Source organism: Myxine glutinosa, chromosome 11 (genome assembly GCF_964187855.1).
Source record: "Myxine glutinosa chromosome 11, kmMyxGlut1.1, whole genome shotgun sequence".
NCBI lineage: Eukaryota > Metazoa > Chordata > Myxini > Myxiniformes > Myxinidae > Myxine > Myxine glutinosa.
This window is the reverse complement of record NC_136271.1, coordinates 20,928,290-20,950,307: the sequence shown is the minus strand read 5'-3', so window position 1 is coordinate 20,950,307 and position 22,018 is coordinate 20,928,290. Positions and strand designations below refer to the sequence as shown.

The window sequence follows — 22,018 nt, the reverse complement described above, 5'->3', positions numbered from 1 at the left end:
GGCCTTGTCTTCCATTAGAATAATACTCCATTGCACCGAATCAATTAAGAATAGCTCCCCTTCAATACTTCCATTTCCCAGCCAAACTCTCCATCTGCGGGTAAAGCAGTTCACAAGCGTGGGGTGCACGCCCTCTCATTTCGCTGCTATAGTGAATATGTGCTCCGTGCTCTGTTTGAACAGGAGGGGCGGGGGCGCCAGGGAGAGGCAAGCCCAGGGCGCGCCACGAAGGGCGGGGCTGTTCAACCCCATGCCCAAATAAGGAAACAAGCCCGTGGGATTACCATACAAGGTCACGAAACAGAGCACGGGGGGGGAGGGCGGTACCGAAACCGAGGGGGGGCGTGTCACACCCGCACTGAAGGTTTGGAGAGAAGGGTGCGACGATCGCTGGGACAAGCTACACCAGATATACGGCAGATGAGTCCAGGTGCGTAAGAGGGTTGGCAGTCCACCGGGAGAGAGTTCAGAGTTGCAGCGGAGTTGCGGGAGAGATACGAAAAGCCTTTGACAAAGAGCCGCTTCAACCAGCCCCGTTTCAACCAGCCGAGTGACCCTGCCGGCGTGCGCTGTAAAGCCGAATACAAGGAGCTGCCGGCTCCTCGCTTCCCGCCCGGAGTGGACCTGCTCGCTGTGCCCTGTGATTCCACCTGCTCATCCCTCCAAACGATTCCTACCCTTCCATCCATTTGCGTACGTGAGTTTGTTTTGTTCGTGCTGTCCTGGGTAGGTAATTAAGTCCGTATAAGCTAGTAATTTTCACTGTGTTACCTGCTTTTTCATGTCCGCTGTAAATACCCGTGACTGCTCTTTTTGCTTATGTGTGTAAATAATAATAAACCCCGTTACTCTTCTGTACGTCTTCTTCTTCTTCCTCTTTGCATTCGTCTTAGTCTTTTCCACATTGAGTATCTGTGGCGCGATACGGCCAACGTTTGGGTGAATCGGGTTTAGTCGGGGAACAACTGTTCGGTCGCGGAGCCTCCGCTCGGCAAATATAACATCCTTAACCGCGTACCGTAACAATTGGTGTCAGGAGTGTCGGATTCGGACCTGGGACTAAATTCATTTAGCCCAAATTTTGGACACAATTGTACAATTGGCGTAACAATTGGTGTCTGGGAGTGAGATTCGAGGCCCGAACCAAATTTTAAAAAACATCTAGGAAAAAATTTGGTCAAAATTTGGAGCTGCTGGAAATTTGTGTTGTTTTAAAGCAAAACCCGAATTTTGAAATCGCGCCATGGCTGGTCAAGGCGACGGGATGCCGGTGGGTGAGCTAGAGGAGGGGTTAGGAGTAACCCAGGATCAGAGGGACGAAGTAGAGGAGAACATTGGCAATGTGGTTGAGGGGGTATCAGGTGCACAAAATGGCGCTCTCGCGCACGTGGTTACAGCGGCACCAAATTTTGCCGCGCCCGTGACCGTAGCAGCGGGCTTTGATGTGGGGGACTTCATGGCGCAATTCACCGAGATGCTGAGAATAGAGGGGGAGAAATGGAGTAACCAAATTGAAGAAATAACGAACAGAATGAGGGCCGATAGGGAGAAAAGGGAGCAGAGGGACAGAGACCGCAAGTTGGGCGAAAGGGTCGCAGGGGTGCATGAGGAGGTAACGCGGGTCGAGAAGCGCTGGTTGAACGAAGTTGAGAAAAGCACGGGTACAATGACGGGGGTAGAAATCGCGACACGGGGTTTGGAAAAGCCGGCGACCGATGAGGTAGAGGGAATTTTATTAAAGCCAGCGGTCGTCGAGGTGAGTAAAGAAAAAGCGGAAGTGGGCATTGAAATTGAAGAGACCGGGGACTTAGAAAACCACTCGCGGCAGGAGGAGGTGATGGAATATGTACAAGGTCGGTGCTCAACTCATCATGATGTGCTCACTAACCAAATAAAGAGTTTGCAGGTTTTGGTGCAGGGAGGAAGAAGAACCCCGAAGGTGAGACGTGCTGTGTATTGTGCGGGGAGATTTTGTAAGAGGATGTTTGGCGACAAAAGAACTTTCGTGCGCTTGGGATCGAGGAGGCATCCGGGCGTTGGTAAAGGGTCCCGTGTGAGTGGAAATGGCACGCGTGTGGAAAAAAAGTGTGCGTCAAAGGGTGAGCGTGTTACGAAGCGCGAGTGTGATACCGAGTGCGAGCGAGAATGCACGTCGGGGTGTACGGGGTGTGACACAGGGAGTGAGAGCAATACGGAGTGTACGTGCGAGGGTGAGTGTGACACGGAGAGTAAGGTAGTGGTGGAACGTGTGCGAGGAAGCACACCTGAGTTGGTGGTAGCACGAGGGTGGTAGCGCGAGGGTGGGAGAGCCCATCTGAGCGCGTTAGTGGGTGGATGCAAGAGTGCACGCCCATGGTGAGTGGTACGGAGTACGTACCGAGGGAGAGTGCGCAAGACGGTGCGCGAGGTGTGTTAAAAGAGTGTGCGAGTGTGCGCGAGAGGTGTGGTGTGTAACAGGGAGAGCGTTGGTGGAATGTACGGACGGCGTTGGAACACCAGGTTTTGTGAGGGTGAAAGGGGTAGCGTATGCGTGTGAGCATGCCGGTGAAGCATCGACGGTAACCGGGTTAGCGGTTAGGGCGACGGATAGCCGATGCGAGCACTCGGGGCGCGGTGTGCTTTGTTGGATGCAGGGCCCGGCGCGGATCGAAGCTGCGTCGTTTCTCTTCGAAGCGTCGTTGCCGATTCGGGCTTGGCCCCGCCCTGCACGGTCGAGTCCGGGCCTTGGCGGGCGAGGCGACCGGTCCGGTTCAAGGGCGAGTGGGAGGAAGCAGAACGGTGCCCCCTCGTGGGGACGGGGTTCCGACCGGGGGAGATTGAGCCATCGGGCCCGGGACCGCAAGGTACCGCGCCGAGATGGTGCGTGGAATCTCGGCCCGACCAAACCACCTCCCTTGAACCGAAAGCCGGACGGATTCAACCTGCAGGCGACCAAACCACCCGAATTCATTGCTCGGCTTTGCGAAGCCGGGTTTTAATGATGTCGTGACGCACCGAGGCTAGGATATAGCGGACGGTGAAGATGATGATGATAGTGATAGTGATTTGATACGACATTTAGAATAGTGAATAGAATTGGCAGTAATTGGAGAATTTTTGATTAGTTGGATTTGGACGAGCAAAATTTATAGTGAGAGATGCCCCATGTGATGGGATGGCCAATCCACCATCCCTCACATCGGGGGGCAAAGGGGTTTATGGGGTTTATGGCAGTGAAAACTAGCCCGGGAGGGTTAGGATATATCGTGTGTAGGGATCTAGAGAGATGACCTTAGGTAACGTTAAGGTTAGTTAGGGACAATGACACCTGTAGTGGGGACGCAGGTAGATTAGAGTGGATGATAATGACGTGGGAGCGCAATAGTTTAAAGGGACGACTGGGAAGCGCAAGTTCCAGAGGGGAGTAGTTAGATGAGATGATGCCGTGTGTGTTTGAGGATTGGAAGTGTGTTGTGAAAAGTGTGTGAGGAACAGGTGTGATTGCACAGGTGTGCAACTAGACAGGTGTGTGGAGCAGTGTATGAGGGAGTGATGGTGATGTGTGTTGTGTTGACCAAATGGTCCAGGAAGAGGAGGAGGGTGCAGGTGGCACCAGGTGTGATTGCACAGGTGTGCAACAACAAGTGTATGGAGAATGGTTGTGTGGAATATATGGAGTATTGGAATGGATGGTCGTGGAGTGAGTATGGTGGAAACTATGGAGTGGAGTGGATGGTGCGAAGGTGTGAATGGGGGAAGAGTGGACCCCCATCACGAATAGTAGTGTAAGTGTTAGGTAGAGGGTATAGGGAAATTGTGGTTGGATATTGGCATCTGTGGTGCGGGTGGAAGAATGGTATTTGGATGGGTGCATTAGTGTTGTGGAAATGGCTGGGCGTGTAGCCTGTTAGTGTGTGTAGTTGGTTTGGGCACTCCACCACTGTGAGGATGTTGGCCAGGTGAGGCCGCAGGTGGGCTCTGGGAGCCGGTAGAGTTGTGGATGGGGCCCGAGGATCCGGAGGACGGACCCGGGTAGCCCAGTGCCAGAGGGCACCGAGTGGGGTGACAGAGCCAGGAGGGGCCTTCCCCAGTTAGTTAGGTTAGGGTGAGGAGCTAGGTAAGCTCGGGTGGCAACTGCAGTGGTGGAGGTGTGCAGGTGGGTAGACCTGCTGGGAGAGCTGCACGACCCAGCCCAGAAATTGTGCAAGGGCACCGGGAGATGAATCGGGGGAGTGAGACTCCAAATTGAGAAGCACCACAGTTTGGTCAATGGGAATTGGTTTTTAGAACCCATAGTGTAAGTTGGCCAATGGATTGGCAGGGAAAGACCCCGGGTAGAGTAAAGAGTGTTAAAGTCATTTAGAGGGTAGGTAGGATGAAGAATCTCCTTGCACCATCTGCATCCACTCACCTGAGATGACGTACCTCCACACCATGCCATGTTTTGATTATTTTTTATGTGCAAATGTTTTGGATTGTGAGACGCATCATGACGTGGGTGTGACATTGTGCTTGTGTTCCATCTCTCCCTCCTTATGAGGATTGATGATGGCAAATTTTGGATAGAGGGATTGTGAAGACGAATTTGGTGTAGAGGAAATATGGGGAAGATGTGACATTAGCGATGGATTTGTAAAGGTGTAGATTTTGTACATATGGGGTAAGGGCAAGGGTAGTGTCGGTGACAGGGGGGGTGACGTGCGGTAGGGACGAGCTTTCTCACTTCGCTCTCCGTACGCATTTCACCTTGTATTGCCTTATTGATGTGTACCCTTGTGACCTTACCCCTCGCTCATCTGTCTTCCCCCTTTTGTCTCCCACATGACCTGGGCGCCATTGGGCACCGAGGGGAGCGTGCGTGAGTCCGCCATTGTGCGCCCGGAACTCCCAGAACCAGCTGTCTGCATCGATGCACCACATTATGGACCACATGTCTGTAGCCGAGCACCACTGATGGACCCCATGGGTTGGGGCATGGCCCCTCTGCTGGAACCGGCCATGAAGGCCCGAAATCTTGCTGGCGGACCTTGATCACAGGGCACCGATGCCCCACAGGTGAACCATACACTAGTCGGCCTGGTGGGCCATAAATAAATAAAAGGGACACGTTGGGTGCAAGTTTTATTGCAAATAGGCCGCCAGCAAAGGAAAAAGACAACATCTGGAAGAACAAATAATAATAGCCAGCAGAGGGAGCCGAAGAGCAAGAGACCACCTGCAGGGTTAGGGGTTGTTGATTTATTTTTATTCATGAACAATGGTGACTGCACCGATTGGTGCTTGAGGGTGTGTTGGTGCCTTTTGGGTGCTTTCATGGTGCATTGATGCAGAGCAGACTGTCTCCCCCCCAGAAAGAACAATTACAGGTCCTGGGTTAGTTTTGTAAATAAAAGTAGCGTCAACTGTAAATAATGCTCCCCACTGTCAATGTATAGTTTGAAGACCATTCCGCAATTCGGTTAACTGTGGGCGTGAGTCTGTTAGGCAGGGTGCAATGGAGCAGCGGGACACATCTATTTATGTTTTAAAACTGTCGCACTCAGGGTCAGGTTAAAAGTAGAAGGAACTACACCTACGTGTCACACTAAATAAAAGTTGTAGGCCCGGGCCGTGCCTAAGAGGAGGAGGGTGCAGTGTTGCGGATATGAGGATTGCATTTTTTAAATTGTGTGTATTGTAGTGGTAAATTGTTGTGTAACCTTGGTTGGATATGGCCCCTCCTGCCTCCAGAGTTGTGTAAAGGTAAAAAGGGCGTCCCGGTAGTTATTCCATGAAACACCACATTGCAGGACCCGATAAAACCCTTGTTCAGTAGCTTATATCTTATTATGTGTTTTAGAGTTTTTTTTTTTTTTTTTTTTTTTTTTTTTTTTTATACAAGATCGAGGCTCGTGAAAGAGCGAACATTAATCACACAGAAAGACAAACCGACACATAAAACATATAACATAGGGAGCGGTAGACAAGATGGGGAGAGAGGGGGAAGGACACAAACACAACATTTGAGAGCAGGGACCGAGAGACATGGAGACATCGAGAGATCTGAGAGAGGGCGAGGGCTTTGGGGGGGGGGGGGGGGCGTGGGAAGGGGGCAGTGGGAGAGGTATAAAACATATGGACACTGCCAGGACTTCCAGGAAAGAAGTTGGAATTTCAAACAAGGTGGATCTGGGGTGAATTAGCGGGGGTAGAAAAGATCAAGGTTTTGGATGGGGGAAGATAAGAGATGGTGGTGAACAGCTGTTTTAAAGACCTGGAGGGAGGAGTGGGATTGAAGGGAGTGAGGGAGTTTGTTCCAGAGGCGGGAGAAAAGAGGAATGAAAGAGTGAAGGTGAGCGGAGAGCCGAGATTTCGGCAGTTTAACCATCAGAGGGTTGCTGGCAGATCTTGTGCGACCTGTAGGAATATTTGGGGGACAGAGCACAGAGAGAGCTGGGGGTGCAAGGCCGGAGAGGAGTCGGTAGAAGACAGAAAGACCACCTACCTGCCTGCGGTGAGTGAGTGAAAGGCCCTCAGAGATAGCTTCATCGCGGGAGATTCCAATAATTCTGAAAGCTTTGGTTTCAACAGCGTGAAGCCGAGCTAGGTGTGAGGCAGGAGCACCGGCCCATAGGGGAGAACAGTATTCCATTGAGCTGCGGATGAAAGCTTTGTATGTGGTGAGGAGCTCAGGTGTGCCGAGGAAGGACTTCGCACGACGGAGGATGCCCAGTCGGCGACTGGCTTTGGAGGCCAGCTTGGAAATGTGGTTTTCCCAAGAAAGATCATGGCAGATAGTGAGACCCAAAATCTTGAGCGACAGAACTTCTTGGAGAGGATTGTTGAGAAAGTAGATGGGAGGGTTGTCCAGTCGATCTTTTCGGAGAGACATAGTAAGAGTGTGAGATTTGTCAGGATTGAAAGACATGTTCCACTTGTTTGACCAGTCTGTGATTTTGTCCAGGTCTTCAGAGAGTGAGGAGGCATAAGGCCTTGTCTTCCATTAGAATAATACTCCATTGCACCGAATCAATTAAGAATAGCTCCCCTTCAATACTTCCATTTCCCAGCCAAACTCTCCATCTGCGGGTAAAGCAGTTCACAAGCATGGGGTGCACGCCCTCTCATTTCGCTGCTATAGTGAATATGTGCTCCGTGCTCTGTTTGAACAGGAGGGGCGGGGGCGCCAGGGAGAGGCAAGCCCAGGGTGCGCCACGAAGGGCGGGGCTGTTCAACCCCATGCCCAAGTAAGGAAACAAGCCCGTGGCTCGCCATGAGGGGCGTGCCGTCGGCGCCATGCCCAAATAAGGAGACAAGCCCGTGGGATTACCATACAAGGTCACGAAACAGAGCACGGGGAGGGGGGGCGTGTCACACCCGCGCTGAAGGTTTGGAGAGAAGGGTGCAACGATCGCTGGGACAAGCTACACCAGATATACGGCAGATGAGTCCAGGTGCGTAAGAGGGTTGGCAGTCCACCGGGAGAGAGTTCAGAGTTGCACCGGAGTTGCGTGAGAGATACGAAAAGCCTTTGACAAAGAGCCGCTTCAACCAGCCCCGTTTCAACCAGCCGAGTCACCCTGCCGGCGTGTGCTGTAAAGCCGAATACAAGGAGCTGCCGGCTCCTCGCTTCCCGCCCGGAGTGGACCTGCTCGCTGTGCTCTGTGATTCCACCTGCTCATCCCTCCAAACGATTCCTACCCTTCCATCCATTTGCGTACGTGAGTTTGTTTTGTTCGTGCTGTCCTGGGTAGGTAATTAAGTCCGTATGAGCTAGTAATTTTCACTGTTACCTGCTTTTTCATGTCCGCTGTAAATACCCGTGACTGCTCTTTTTGCTTATGTGTGTAAATAATAATAAACCCCGTTACTCTTCTGTACGTCTTCTTCTTCTTCCTCTTTGCATTCGTCGTCTTAGTCTTTTCCCCATTGAATATCTGTGGCGCGATACGGCCAACGTTTGGGTGAATCGGGTTTAGTCGGGGAACAACTGTTCGGTCGCGGAGCCTCCGCTCGGCAAATATAACATCCTTAACCGCGTACCGTAACTATATATATATATATATATATATATATATATATATATATATATATAAAATATACACACACACACATAGTCGTGTGAAAAAGTAAGTACACTCCATGTAAAGTTTTGACTTTTTCAACATATTTCAACATACAGCTATATATATATATATATATATATATATATATACAGCTATATATAACATGCAGCTATATGTATTATAGATACTAGGGCGTGCCCGTACGTGGGTGCAAAAAAACATGCGTGCAAACAACAACAACAAAAAAAAACTTTGAAACCACGTGGCAGTAACGACCACAGAACCCCCCCCCCTCTATTTACATGAAATGGTTTAGTCCATTCGCAAAGCCAAAGCGAACGACCACAGAACCCCCCCCTCTATTTACATGAAATGGTTTGGTCCATTCGCAAAGCCAAAGCGAACGGCTTGCGAGTACGGTGACCATACCTTGGGAACCACTTGTCCGATTAATTTCATACCTTGAAAAGGCACATCCTCGGGTCCCCAGCAATATACCTGGCAAGTTTCAAGTATATCGGACCGGTAGTTGTCGAGAAACAGCGGTCACAGACAAACACACACACACACACACACACACACACACACACACACACACACACACACACACACACACACACACAGACACACAGAGATTACTGGAATTATAGATAGATATATATATATATATATATATATATATATATATATATATATATAGTCGCGTGACTCCCGGTTAACACCAGAAAGTCGCGGATGGACCTAAACGGATTTATTGGAGGCGACGACCAAACACGGATTTTACTATGTCACATGGAAGGAAGAACAAAATGGAGGCTGCGGCAAAAGCGCTTACCTTGGTGAAACGACGGCAGCTTCGATCCTGCAGGGAAATTAACTCAAGCGGGCACAGGTGTAACGGGGGATGCAAAATAATACAAGGGTTTATTAAAGGAAAAAGGCAAGGACAGGAAAAAGCACGCGCCGGTAATAAAATATCCTAATTGGGACGTCCCCACACACAGATTTCGGATACGAGACACAGGAATGGATTAACAAAAGAAATACGTTCGTTATGTGCGTCTGTGGTGTGCGAGCTTATCTGTCTTGTCGTCTTTCAGGGTATTGTCCCCCACGTGGCTCCAAGCTCCGCCGCACACCACGAGGCCCCTCGCTCCAAACCTCCCGCCGCTCACGAGGTCCGTGCACCAAGCTCCAAAGCACCAGCACCGCTCCATGCACCAGCACCGCTCCATGTGCCAGCACCGCTCCAAGCACCACGAGGTCCCACAGCAGGAAAAGCACCGCGCGTCCAACGCAGGCTAGCGGCTCCAAGCTCCGTCAAAAAAGCAAGCGAACTCCACTCGGGCTATGACTCAACTCGGGCTGCGCAAGACGAAGAAGAGTGCCTAATAGCGAGCTGCGCAAAACAAGAGCACGAACCGCTAGAGACTGTCAGAGCAAGAGAGAATGACGTCCAAAACCCAAGAGAGCAACTCAACTACTCAACCCCCTCTCTTTCTCTCTCTCTCTCCTCTCTCTTTCCAACTCTCGTGCTCTTTCCAGACCAACTCGACCAACTCTCGTGCTCTCCCTCTCGTCTCTCTCTCTCTCTCGAACCAACTCACTGTAATGGCGTTCGGTGCTCGCTAATATCTCCTGGTCGGTGACGTCAGCCTTGGCGCGCTACCAACCAATCGGTGTCTTCCACCGACTCGTTGGCTCGCTCAGGCCCATTCCTACCACGCCACCCCAACACTCGTTCTCTGTTCCGTGGTCATAGCGTGTGGCAGTCGATCTGGTTAGGCCCGTCGGAGGTGCAACCGGCGGCGGCCATCATCGGCGGTGCCCCGGCCTGGTTTCTTTGCCTGCCCGTCTTCCAAAGTCATGTCAGGGAAAGGCGTTATTTAGTGTTGCAATAAAGATCCTAACTAAGTGTCTAAGTGGTTGCGGTGCCAAAAGGGACAAAGGTTTGGCTGACCAGGTGAGACACACAGGGGCGCTACTCTTTAATCCCTACTCTACTTATCACTCGAACCTCCTGGTAGGTTCACAAGTATACTCCTTACCGACAAACCGCCTACACATGAAACTTATTACAAGTCAGATTCCTTACTGCGACAGACGAACCTACACAGATCTATCTAGCTCGACATATTGCTACCCTCACCGACATAATAATATATTGTAATTCATGGCCTCACCAGCCCCGTAGATGTGGACCATTGGATAGCCGGATGGCAATTCACTGAATTTTAGCTTCAAGTGGGAAAATCGTAACGCTGGACTTTCTATTCCCAGTGGCATCCTGCTTTCCGAGCAGATTGATGAAGGGGTGGAGAAACGTATCATGCTATTTTAATTACTCTTTTGCAGTATTGACAACAAAAGGACTATACTAAACGATAAGCAAAACAATACAAATAAATTCTTTTCAAACTTTATCGTCGGCAAAGAGGGCATGAACCATGAATGGACCCTGACAGGCCAACGCAGATCACGTAATCACAACTTGCAACTGTGGCCACAATTCTGGCAACAACAATGGATAGGTCGGTGGAAAAATAGGATTGCAAAGGAACAAATCGACCTTAAGTCAAGGCAATAAAAAATACATGGGAAGGAAGGTGCAGTGGTGGAGGGGTGGTGGCATTTGTGTTGGTGATGAGGACTGGCATAGGTAACGTGAACTGGAATGAGGACAAGGTGAAGGCTCGACGGTAAAGCGACATCCGTTCTCTCATGCCTATTAGTCTCCAAACCGCCATGCTCGTTCTGTGAACTCTTCTCTGGTTCAACTGCCGATCTCCCCCAATCTCATGCCTTCAAATACTTAAATTTTCATGCTGTAATGTAATCTAATCTCTTGTTCTCGTTCAGCTGGTGCTTTAGGCAATAAAGTAACTTTGGCTCAACTTTCCTGAAATATATTTTAAAGACAGATTATTATTGTGGTTTTGTTTTATCCTATTTTCTTGATTTCTTTTTTTTTATCCTATCTTCTTGATTTCTTTTTGAACATTGGAAATATTTTGGCTTTTGGAAATATTTGACTGCTCACCTATCCTTGTTCTGCTGTTGTATGTCAAAATGCAATGCTCTTGCTGTATCTTACGCAAAATGCTCTTACGTATTTCTCGGCCAAGGCATTGAATGGACTATCTGCTACGCAACCTCACTTTTTTTTCTTCCCATATCACGTCCTTGTGGATACACTCGCTCGTTGCACACACGTCACACTTACATCATTATAGTAACCCATTTTCCAGTCAGTAAATATAAAGTAAAGGAAATTGGTAAGTCCGAAAGGCACATAATATCATGTTCGAAGGGGAAATTGATCTAATTTTTCACTTACCCGTTGTTACCTCCACCCCTGAAGTTGGACGGAGGTTATGGTTTTGCCCATATTTGTCTGTTTGTCGGTTTGTTGACCCCTGTCGCACCGCGGAGCAAAAGGGGGACTATGGTTTTCCCCTCCGTCCATGCGTCCGTCCGTGCGTCCGTGCGTGCGTGCGTAAGCGAAAGGACCGAATTCTAATTTGGTGTGTGCGTGCAACCCACGTCAAAATCCAAGATGGCCACCGCCATGTATGTCTGAACCATGTGAGCGGAATATCTTGAAAAATAAGCGAAGTACCAACTTCTAATCTGGTGTGTGGGTGTATCTAGCCATAAGGAAGAACGCTATTGAAATTGGGTCGCCACGTCAAAATTCAAGATGGCCACCGCCATGTATGTCTGAACCTTGTGAGCGGAATATCTTGAAAAATAAGCTAAGTACCAACGTCTAATCTGGTGTTTGGGTGTATCTAGGCATAATGAAGAACGCTATTGAAAATTGGGTCGCCACGTCAAAATCCAAGATGGCCGCCTTGCGTCTTCCACTTTGTCAACTCGCATCACTTCACCGACGGGGGACCGAGGCGTAACGCTTGTTACTTCCGAAAATCGAAGATTTTTCAAGTATATTGGTTGGTCTTTCGCGTTAGTCTGTCTGTTCATCTGTATGTAAATCGCCTTCAGGTCAAAAATTTCAACCAATCTTTACGAAACTTCACCAATTGGTTGAGTTGGTCATAAGGAATAAACCTATTGATTTTGAGGCCAAATGGTCAAAAGCTCAACATAGGCCAAACGTCACCAACATTATGAAATTTCTAAAATCCTCAATTTTCATCCAATTGCCTTGAAATTTGAAGAGTATTTGTATATCAGATCACTGAATTCAACCATCAGTTCTTTTCGAGGTCAACATAGGCTAAAGGTCAACAACTTGTTTTGGGGATTTTGCAAGTATCGTGCATAGCACGACACATTTCTTTGTCTGTGAATCGGATATCTCAAAAAGGTATAGACGGATTCGGAAGAAATTTGGTGGAGAGGTTGGGTGTGTGGCCAGGATGAATTGTTTCGATTTTGGTGAAAATCTGTATCCAGATAGCATAATTTTAAAAGTGATTCTTCGCAATTGAGAGGGGGAAAAAGGAGATATAGCACGGAATCTCAAAGTTGTGGACATAGTATGCCAAAACTTGGTGGATGAATTGGTTAGATGACGAGAACAAGCCGATTCGATTTTGGTTCAGGTCAGCAGATCTGACCTATCGGTGGGATACAAAATGTAAAGTGTTTAACCTGGTGGAGGTATGCACTCCACCGAGTGCCATTCTAGTTATGTGTGAAATTGTTTTAAAGTTTGCCACACTAAGACTGATCTTTGGTGAACTAGAGTAAGCCAAGTCCATGGGCTTATCACTCCGCCATCACAGACAGGTTGGTGGTCTCTTTCTCCTACTCCCCCCTTTCTGGTGTTGCACCCTCTGCTCTTTCTGTGCTTTGTTTCCTCTCCCTCCCAGCAAACCCTTCCCCCCAACCCCCCAGGTTTATGTCGGGCTCACATGGTCCACCATGAAACCCCTTCTGGTAAAAGTATTTAAATCGAGGATCACTGCTCATCTCCAATAATTTGTTCCTCTTTTTTTCCCCACCTGTGGAATCAACTTCCACATACTCTTCAATCTCATTCCTCCCTCCAGGTCTTCAAGGCAGCTGTTCACAACCATCTCAGATCATCCCCAATCCAATACCATGATCTTTTTTTACCCTCGCTAATCCTTCTCCATGCATGCGTGTTTTGTGTCCTGTTTTTGTTGTTACGTCCTGATCTGTTTGGTTATGTATACCAAAAAAAGGTCTTCTGTCCACCGCCACCTCATGGTCTCTGCTCATGGTCTGATGGAAAGACGATAACCTGCTGAATTTATTCATTTCTGGATTCAAAAAAAAAGATCGAAGGCTCAGAGTCGAGTTGCCACACGCACACATCTCACACACATGTATATGCAGAATAATATGCGAGACACAGCACGGGGGAGACACAATACAGAACACTTCGATGCGACAAACACAGCCACTGAGCTTGGTGGAAGTTCCGTCACTTCCTGGGGCACTATGGGTACCAGTAATGCCCCAACAATGGTGCCACCTTTCTCATCGTACTACAACAAACAAACAACAGGCATTTTAAGGCCATTTTCCCTGCTAGAGCGGGGGTTAGCCTTGCGGTCCCCATGACAATCTTCTCCATTTTGCCTATTTTCTGCATCTCTCTTTGTTAACCCCCTTGCCCACATTTCTTCTTCCACCATCTTTAGCCAAGTCTTTCTCGGTCTTCCCCGTCCTCTACTTCCTTCTACATTAATTTCCATCACTCTTCTCAACCAGTCACTTTCATCCTTCCTCAACACATGACCAAACCATCTCAACCTGTTTCTCTTCACAGCATCATCACAGGCTCTATTCCTATCATCTTTCGCAATTCATCATTTGTCTTCCAGCAATCAAATCAATCAATCAATCATCAATCGTACACAGCAGGGCATTTCCCAAGGAGGGGTTTCCTCCTCCCCATTGATGCCAAACTATGAGGATTGTCCATGCTCTTATCCATTTAAATGCCGAATGTCAAGCAAGGAAGCATGTTCCATTTTTGAAGTCTGGTATGACTCGGCCTCCCTGCGTGTCGTAAGAGGCGACTAAAAGGGTTGGCGTCAGGAAGGACATCCGGCCAAAGATTGCATCACATTGCCTCAAAAAAAAGAACCATGACAATTACGACTACATATGGGCAGGGTACAGCCCGAAGTACCCCGTGGGGGACCCCACTCCCTCTCGTCAAAACTCAAGGTGGGGAACCCGATCGAAGCAAGGGTGGAAATCATTCCATTTATGACGACGAAACGTCTGATGCCCGATGTGGAGATCGGTTTCTGAGATTTGGGACATGGAATGTAGGGACAATGACAGGGAGATCAGGAGAAGTGGTGGAAGTATTAGTCAGAAGAAGAGTGGACATATGTTGTGTGCAGGAGACGAGATGGAAGGGAAGTGGTGTGAGAATGGTGAAGGGTAGGCAGGGACAGAAATACAAGTTTGTGTGGCAAGGGTGCCCGGAGGGCGTGAATGGTGTTGGTGTCCTGTTTTCTGAGGAGTTTGTAGACAGTGAGGTGAGTGTGACTAGAGTGAGTGAAAGGTTGATGATGGTGAAAATGATGATTGGAAAGCTCTTGGTGAACATCATCTCGGGATATGCTCCGCAGGTTGGTCGGAGCGATGAAGAGAAGGACAAGTTCTGGTGTGCAATAGAGAAGCTGATGGAAAACGTGAAAGATGAGGAAGTTGTTGTGGTAGGAGGAGACCTAAATGGACATGTGGGAAGGAGTATGGACGGTTTTGAGGGAGTTCATGGGGGTTATGGATATGGTGTGAGAAATGAAGAAGGTGAAAGGATTTTGGAGTTTGCTGATGGAGCTGATTTGTTAATTTGTAATACTCAGTTCCAGAAAGAAGATAATAAGCTTGTTACATACACGTCAGGTGGGTTGACGACAACCGTTGACTACCTGCTGGTGCGTAGGCGAGATAGGGGGCACCTCCGGGACACAAAGGTGATCCCGGGGGAGGAGGCTGTTTCACAGCACCACTTGGTTGTCTGCGACATAAGGGTGAAAGGTGCGAGGAGAGCTCGGCGGGTGAAGTACCAACCGAGAATGAAGGTGTGGAGGTTGAAAGAGGTGACAGTGAGGGAGGCATTAAAAGAGAGGCTGAGTATGCTGGAGGATGATGTGGTTGAGCTTGAAAGTGGTTGGATGTCGATGAAAGATAGTCTGTTGGGAGCCGTTGGTGAGGTATGTGGATGGACAAAAGGACCACCGAGGCACTCGGAAACATGGTGGTGGGATGATGAAGTTGGAAAGAAGATTGACGAGAAGAGGAAGAAGTTCAAGGAGTGGCAGAAGGCGAAGGGTATGGGGGCAGAAAAGGCAGAGCATGAAAGTTATAAGGCAGCCAAGAAGGCTGCAAAGAAAGAGGTAGCAAAGGCACAGGAGGCATGGAGGAAAATGTTCGGAGAGCGCTTGGATTCGGAAGAGGGTCAGAAAGCAGTATCCAGGATTGCAAAGCAGAAAGCGAAAGAGAGGTGTGATGTGATGGGGGTGAGTTGCTTGAAGGATGAAGTGGGACAAATCGTTGTGGACCCAGATGGAATTAAAGGAAGATGGAAGAGATATATGGAAATACTGTTGAATGCAGAGAATGAATGGGATGGCAACATAGAGAGTAACTCAGTTTTTGGACTGGCAGAGAAGATAACCGAGAAGGAAGTTGAGGAAGCGATAAAAGCAATGAAGAGTAGAAAAGCGGGAGGGCCGACTGGAGTTGTGGGAGATATGTTGAAGGCAGCGGGAAATTGGGGTGTGAAGAGAATGACAGAGATCTGCAATCTGGTGGTGAAAGAAGGCCGCATTCCAGTGGATTGGGAACTGAGTACCTTCGTCCCTCTATAAAAGGGGAAAGGTGACCCTCTGGACTGTGGCTCGTATCGAGCGATAAAGTTATTGGAGCATGGAATGAAGGTATTGGAAAGGGTGTTGGAGAGGAGGATAAGGAAGAAAGTGAAGATTGATGAAATGCAGTTTGGATCTATGCCAGGAAGAGGAACGACAGACGCGGTTTTTATTGTGAGGCAGTTGCAGGAGAAGTATATGGAGAAGAGGAAGAAGTTGTTTCTTGGGTTTGTAGATCTGGAGAAAGCATTCGATAGGGTTCCATGTGAAGTAGTGACATGGGCATTGAGGAAGTTAGGAGTGGAGGAATGGTTGATCAGAGTCGTGATGGCAATGTACAAAAGAGCGCGCACAGCTGTAAGGACGAAGGACGGGAACAGTGGTGAGTTTGAGGTGAAGGTGGGAGTGCATCAAGGGTCGGTACTAAGTCCACTACTATTTGTAGCTGTGATGGAGGTGCTGGCTCAGAACATAAAGGAGGGTCTACCGTGGGAGTTGTTGTATGCAGATGATCTGGTGTTGATTGCAGAAAGTATGGATGGACTGAAGGAGAAGGTGAACAAGTGGAAGGAATGTATGGAGACAAAAGGTCTGAAGGTGAATTTCGGAAAAACGAAGGTGATGGCAAGTGGTAAAGCATGTGGTGAGGTGGAAAGAACTGGGAAGTGGCTGTGTGCTGTGTGCAGGAAGGGTGTCGGAGTGAATTCCATTCAATGTACAATGTGCGCTGAGTGGGTTCATCAAAAATGTAGTGGCTTGAGAGGGTCATTGACCAGTGTAGCAGCTACATTCAAGTGTAAGGTGTGCACAGAGGGAGCTGCAGATGGAGGAAATGTTGAGTTGGATATTGGAGATGGCGTGAAGCTGGAAGGTGCGAAAACATTTTGTTACCTTGGAGACATGCTGAATGGAGAAGGTGGATCAGACTCGGGAACGGTTGCTCGAGTGAGGTGTGCATGGAAGAAGTTTCGGGAACTGAGTGGCATGCTGACGAGGAGGGGAGTGTCGTTGAAGCTGAAGGGAAAGGTGTATGCTGCATGTGTGAGAAGTGTTATGATTTATGGGAGTGAGACATGGGGAATGAACGTAGAGCAGCAACGAAGGCTGGAAAGGGTGGAAATGTGAATGGTTCGGTGGATGTGTGGAGTATCGTTGAGAGAGAGGAAGACAAATGATGAATTGCGAAAGATGATGGGAATAGAGCCTGTGATGGATGCTGTGAAGAGAAACAGGTTGATATGGTTTGGTCATGTGTTGAGGAAGGATGAAAGTGACTGGTTGAAAAGAGCGATGGGAATGAATGTAGAAGGAAGTAGAGGACGGGGAAGACCGAGAAAGACTTGGCTAAAGATGGTCGAAGAAGAAATGCGGCCAAGGGGGTTAAGAAGGGGAGATGCAGAAAATAGGGCAAAATGGAGAACATTGTCATGGGGACCGCAAGGCTAACCCCTGCTCTTGCAGGGAAAATGGCCTTAAAATGCCTGTTGTTGTTGTTGTTGTTGTTGTTGTTGTTGTTGTTGTTGTTGTTGTTGTATGACTCGGCCAGGGATGAACCACCAACCTCCCAGGCTTGGAGCGGACACTCTAGCCATTACACCACCAAGTCTGCATGACTGAATTTCTAATTTTGCATCACTAAAAAGGTTCCACACTGGCAGAGCAATCCTGTGCTGTCTTGTTCCTTTTTTGTGTCCTGAATCTGTTTCCTTCTACAGACTCTGCAGCTTCACCCTACGGAGACTTGTGGTACAACGAGAACTAGACAAGGAGTTGAACTCCGTGGTCATCGCGGTGAAAATGCAGGTGCTTGGTGGGGTTGGCTGGTGGGACTATAGTGAGTGCTAGGGTACATATACTGCACTTGTATACCGTAATTGGTAATAAGCAGGATTTTTGAATGTGGGAATGACAAATGACAAATATGTCATTTATGAATGACAAATATGCAGCATATTTGGTGTCAATGACAAATATACAAATGGGAATGACAAATATGCAAAGGCAATACTGCATAACATAATCCGAGAGAGTAGCAATGGACAATTTTGCATTTTGTGTTCAGAGCCTTTCTTTGTTATGTGCTGTGATGGAATGTGAGTTTTTTTATAAAACTTATGAAATGCAACATATTTGGCAATGGCAAAAATATAATAAAAAAAGAACAGAGAGTCTGTTTGAATGAAACATTGCTTGAGAAACTAATGAAAAGTATTTATCATTGTTAGAAAAGAAACTTTTGTTTCTTTCCTTCCAAGGACAGTTGTTGTCCAAATTGAACAATGATTTGCCTGTTTGGCATTCTTAGGATGGTATTTTACATTGCCAGGAAGAAATTTGGAAGCAATAACCAATTTGAAAACAGTAAGTAAATCGATCGGCTGTCGAATCATTGTTATAAATCGTATAATATCTGGCGCTTCAAAAAATAAATGTAATTGATGCTTTGATGCACTCGGGTGGGTATGCCTGGAACATAGGGCGTCAAGATGTACTTGGCCAGGAAGTAGATAGAGTAGGTTTTCACTTTTAACCTTTGCAGCGTTAGAGCGATTGCATTTCCTTTGTTTGAGCGGGTGTTTCTAAAGCAATGTGTTAATTTACTCGAATATGAATTGGGTGTGCTTTAGAAAGAAAGGTTATGTTGTTTCTCTTTGTGAGCTTTAAAGCAAAATAAATGTGACAACGCATGATTTCTGAGCTGTTTGCCGTATTAATTTTTTCCCCAAAATACCAAGCCCATTTTTTTCTACCTGTCGCACAATGATTTATAAAGAATAATGTTTATGCACATCTCTTTGAATATAATTCAACGTTATTTTTTAATTTACTTATGGAAATTCGCCCTAAACAAGGGTGAAAGCTACTCAAGGTTTTTGGGTTGTGCAGTGCCTTCAGAAGGTATTCATACCACTTGAGATTTTCACATTTTGTTGTTACAGCCTGAATTTAAAATGTATTAAATTGAGATTGTTTTTGTCACTGATCTGTACATAATACCCCATAATGTCAAAGTGGATTTTTTTTATTTTTATTAACAAAATACTTATAAATAAAAAGCTGAAATGTCTCGAGTATTCAACCCTTTTGCTATGACACTCTAAATTGAGTTCAGGTGCATCCAACTGCCTTTGATCCTCCTGGAGATGTATACAACTTGATTGTAGTCCACATGTGGCCAATTCAATTGATTGGACATGATTTAGAAAGACACACACCTTTCTATATACTGTATAAGGTCCCACAGTTGACAGTGCAGGTCAGAGCAGAAACTCTTCCGTGAAGTCCAAGGAACTGTCAGTATAACTCTGAGGTAGAGTTGTGAGGAGGTATAAACCTGGGGAAGGGTATAAAACAATTTATAGAGTGTTGAAAGTTTCCAAGAGCACAGTGAGCTCCATCATTAGGAAATGGAAAGAATATGGATCTACCCAGACTCTTTCCTGAGCTGGCCATCTGACCAAACTGCGCAACCGTGCAAGAAGGATCTTGGTCAGGGAGGTGACCATTAACCCAATGACAATTCCAACAGAACTACATAGTTCCTTGGCTAAGATAGGAGAATCTTCCAGAAAGACAAGTCTCTGCAGCACTTCGCAGATCTAGGCTTTATGGGAGAGTGGCCAGACGGAAGCCACTCCTGAGAAAAGGTACCTGACGGCATGCCTGAAGTTTGCAAAAAGGCATGAGAAAGCCTCTGAGAGCATGAGACAAAAGATTCAGTGGTCTGATGCAACGAAAATTTAACTTTGGCCTGAATGAAAGCGCTACATCTGGCAGAAACCAAGCACAGCTCATCTCTCATCAAACATCATCCCTACCTTGAAGCATGGTAGTGGCAGCATCATGCTATGGGGATGCTTTGCAGCAGCAGGCACTGGGAGCCTTGTAATAATCAAGGGAACAATAAATGGAGCCAAAAATAGGTAAATCCTTGAGGAGAACCTGCTGAAGAGCGCAAAAGACCTTCGACTGCAGCGAAGGTTTACGTTCCAACAGGGTTAGGATTAGGACCCCAAGCACACAGCTAAAGCATCACTGAATGGCTTCAGAATAAGAATGTGAAAGTCGTTGAGCAGTCCAGCCAAAGCCCAGACTTGAATACCATTGAGAAGTTGTGGAAAGACCTGAAGATTGTTGTTCACCGACGCTCCACATCCAACTTGACAGAGCTTGCACAAATCTGCAACAAATAATGGGAGAAACTCCTCAAATCCAGATGTGCAAAGCTGATACAGACATACCCAAGAAGATGCGAAGCTGTAATCGCTGCCAAAGGAGCTTCTACAAAGTATTGACTCAGTGGGTTGAATACTTATGTAAATGAGATATTTCTGCATTTCATTTTTAATTATTTTGTAAGAAGTTAAAAAAATATATATTTTGACTTCATGGGGTATTATGTGTAGATCAGTGACAAAACAAAATCTCAATTTAATCAATTTTAAATTGAGGCTGTAACACAACAAAATTTGAAAAAAGTCGAGGGGTGTGAATACTTTCTGAAGGCACTCTATAAAGTACAGTACTGTAATCAGTAATCGGCACTCCCATCGACTCCAATCGGCCAATGCCGATTGTATATATGTACAAATTGTACATATTTATGCAACAACAGGCATTTTAAGGCCATTTTCCCTGCTCGGCCAGGGGGTTAGCCTTGCGGGCCCCATGACAATCTTCTCCATTTTGCCCTATTTTCTACATCGACATATGTATGCAGTATGTATATCTATATGTATATTTGTATATCATGTATACAAATACATATGTATATCAATATATATATCAATATATATATATATATATATATATATATATATATATATATATATATATATCAATATATATATATATATATAAATATATATATATAAATATAAAAAAAAAATATATATATATATATATTTATTTATTTATTTATATATATATATATATTTATATATATATATATATATATATATTGTTACGGACCGCGGATAAGGTGTTGATTTGCCGAGCGGATGGCGGCCGCGGCCCGAACTATTAACAATGACTAAGACCCGATTCCTTAAACGTGGGCCAAATCGTGCCACAGATATTCAATGGGGAAAAGACAAAGGCGACACGGATGTGAAGAAGAGGAAGACAGAAGTAGGAAATACGAATATAATTTATTTGCTATTTACAACCAAAAGAAACCAAGGAGAAGGAAGGATAATAAAATAATTTACAGAAGAAATCAAGGAGACACAGTGAAAATTCTAGCTTACCTATGCAGTCTTACTTAGAAACCCAAGGACAAGACAAACAAAGACGGACTCTCACGAATGGGGAATTTGCAGGCAGGAATGATCGGAAGGAGGAATAGCTTGGCGGGAGAGGAAGGTTCAGCGGGGATCGGTCGGGCTGGAAGCGGACAGCCGCCGTCAATACTCGAGCTGGGATCGCCAAACCGCCGCGGTTCCAAACTGCACGGCGAAGCTCCTCCGGTGCACCGTGCGCTCTTCAAAGCTGCTCCTTAGAACTCTTTCTTGGCACCTCTGTGCAACTCTCTTGGCGCTTCTCACTTAGCACTTCGCACTTCGCACTTCGCACTTGTTCTTTCGCACTTGGCACTTGGCACTTGTTCTACTTGGCACTTCGCACTTGCTGTATCTCTGACTCTCCCCTCAAAGGCTTCCACGTGTGCTTTTTATAACCCGCGGGCGATCAAGCCGCCGGCCTCTAGAACACGCCCATCGGTGAGCTCGCCTCGGCCCTGATTGGTCGGCACGGGCTCTCTGGCCCCGCCCTTGATGACGAGGGGCGGCCAACGCCCTGGATTTGGCGGCTCCTCCCCCTTCTTCTCCAAGCCCACCTCGTGGCTAATGGAGTCGCGGTGAAAACCGCCCAATAGCTGCGGCGAATGCAGTTGGCAATTGAGGCTTTATTAAATGAAAATGAAAGGGGATCTATCTATTTGAATTCGGTGCAATGGAGTGTCAATTAATGGAAGACACAGCCTTAACCTACATAGAATAAGGAAATAAACTACCAACAAGGAGGAAATCTATGATTGGCTAAACGTGATTGTTTATGACCTAATTACGGGACGCACTTTGACCTTTATACACAACTGGAGGAAGGCGGGTGATATTTTTACAACAATTTACACGACAATAAAAAAACACAATCCTCATTTCCACAACA

The 22,018-nt window shown here is 46.9% G+C and overlaps 1 protein-coding gene across 1 annotated transcript in view; it reads left to right on the top strand.

Moving 5' to 3' along the window:
* The window catches only part of LOC137436468 (phosphofurin acidic cluster sorting protein 2), a 172,681-nt gene that overhangs the window by 7,840 nt on the left and 142,823 nt on the right, over window positions 1-22,018 (top strand). Inside the window, exon 2 of the mRNA XM_078786465.1 lies at window positions 17,566-17,653. Coding sequence (XP_078642591.1) covers window positions 17,566-17,653 — 88 coding nt within the window. The remainder of the gene's footprint in view (window positions 1-17,565; window positions 17,654-22,018) is intronic.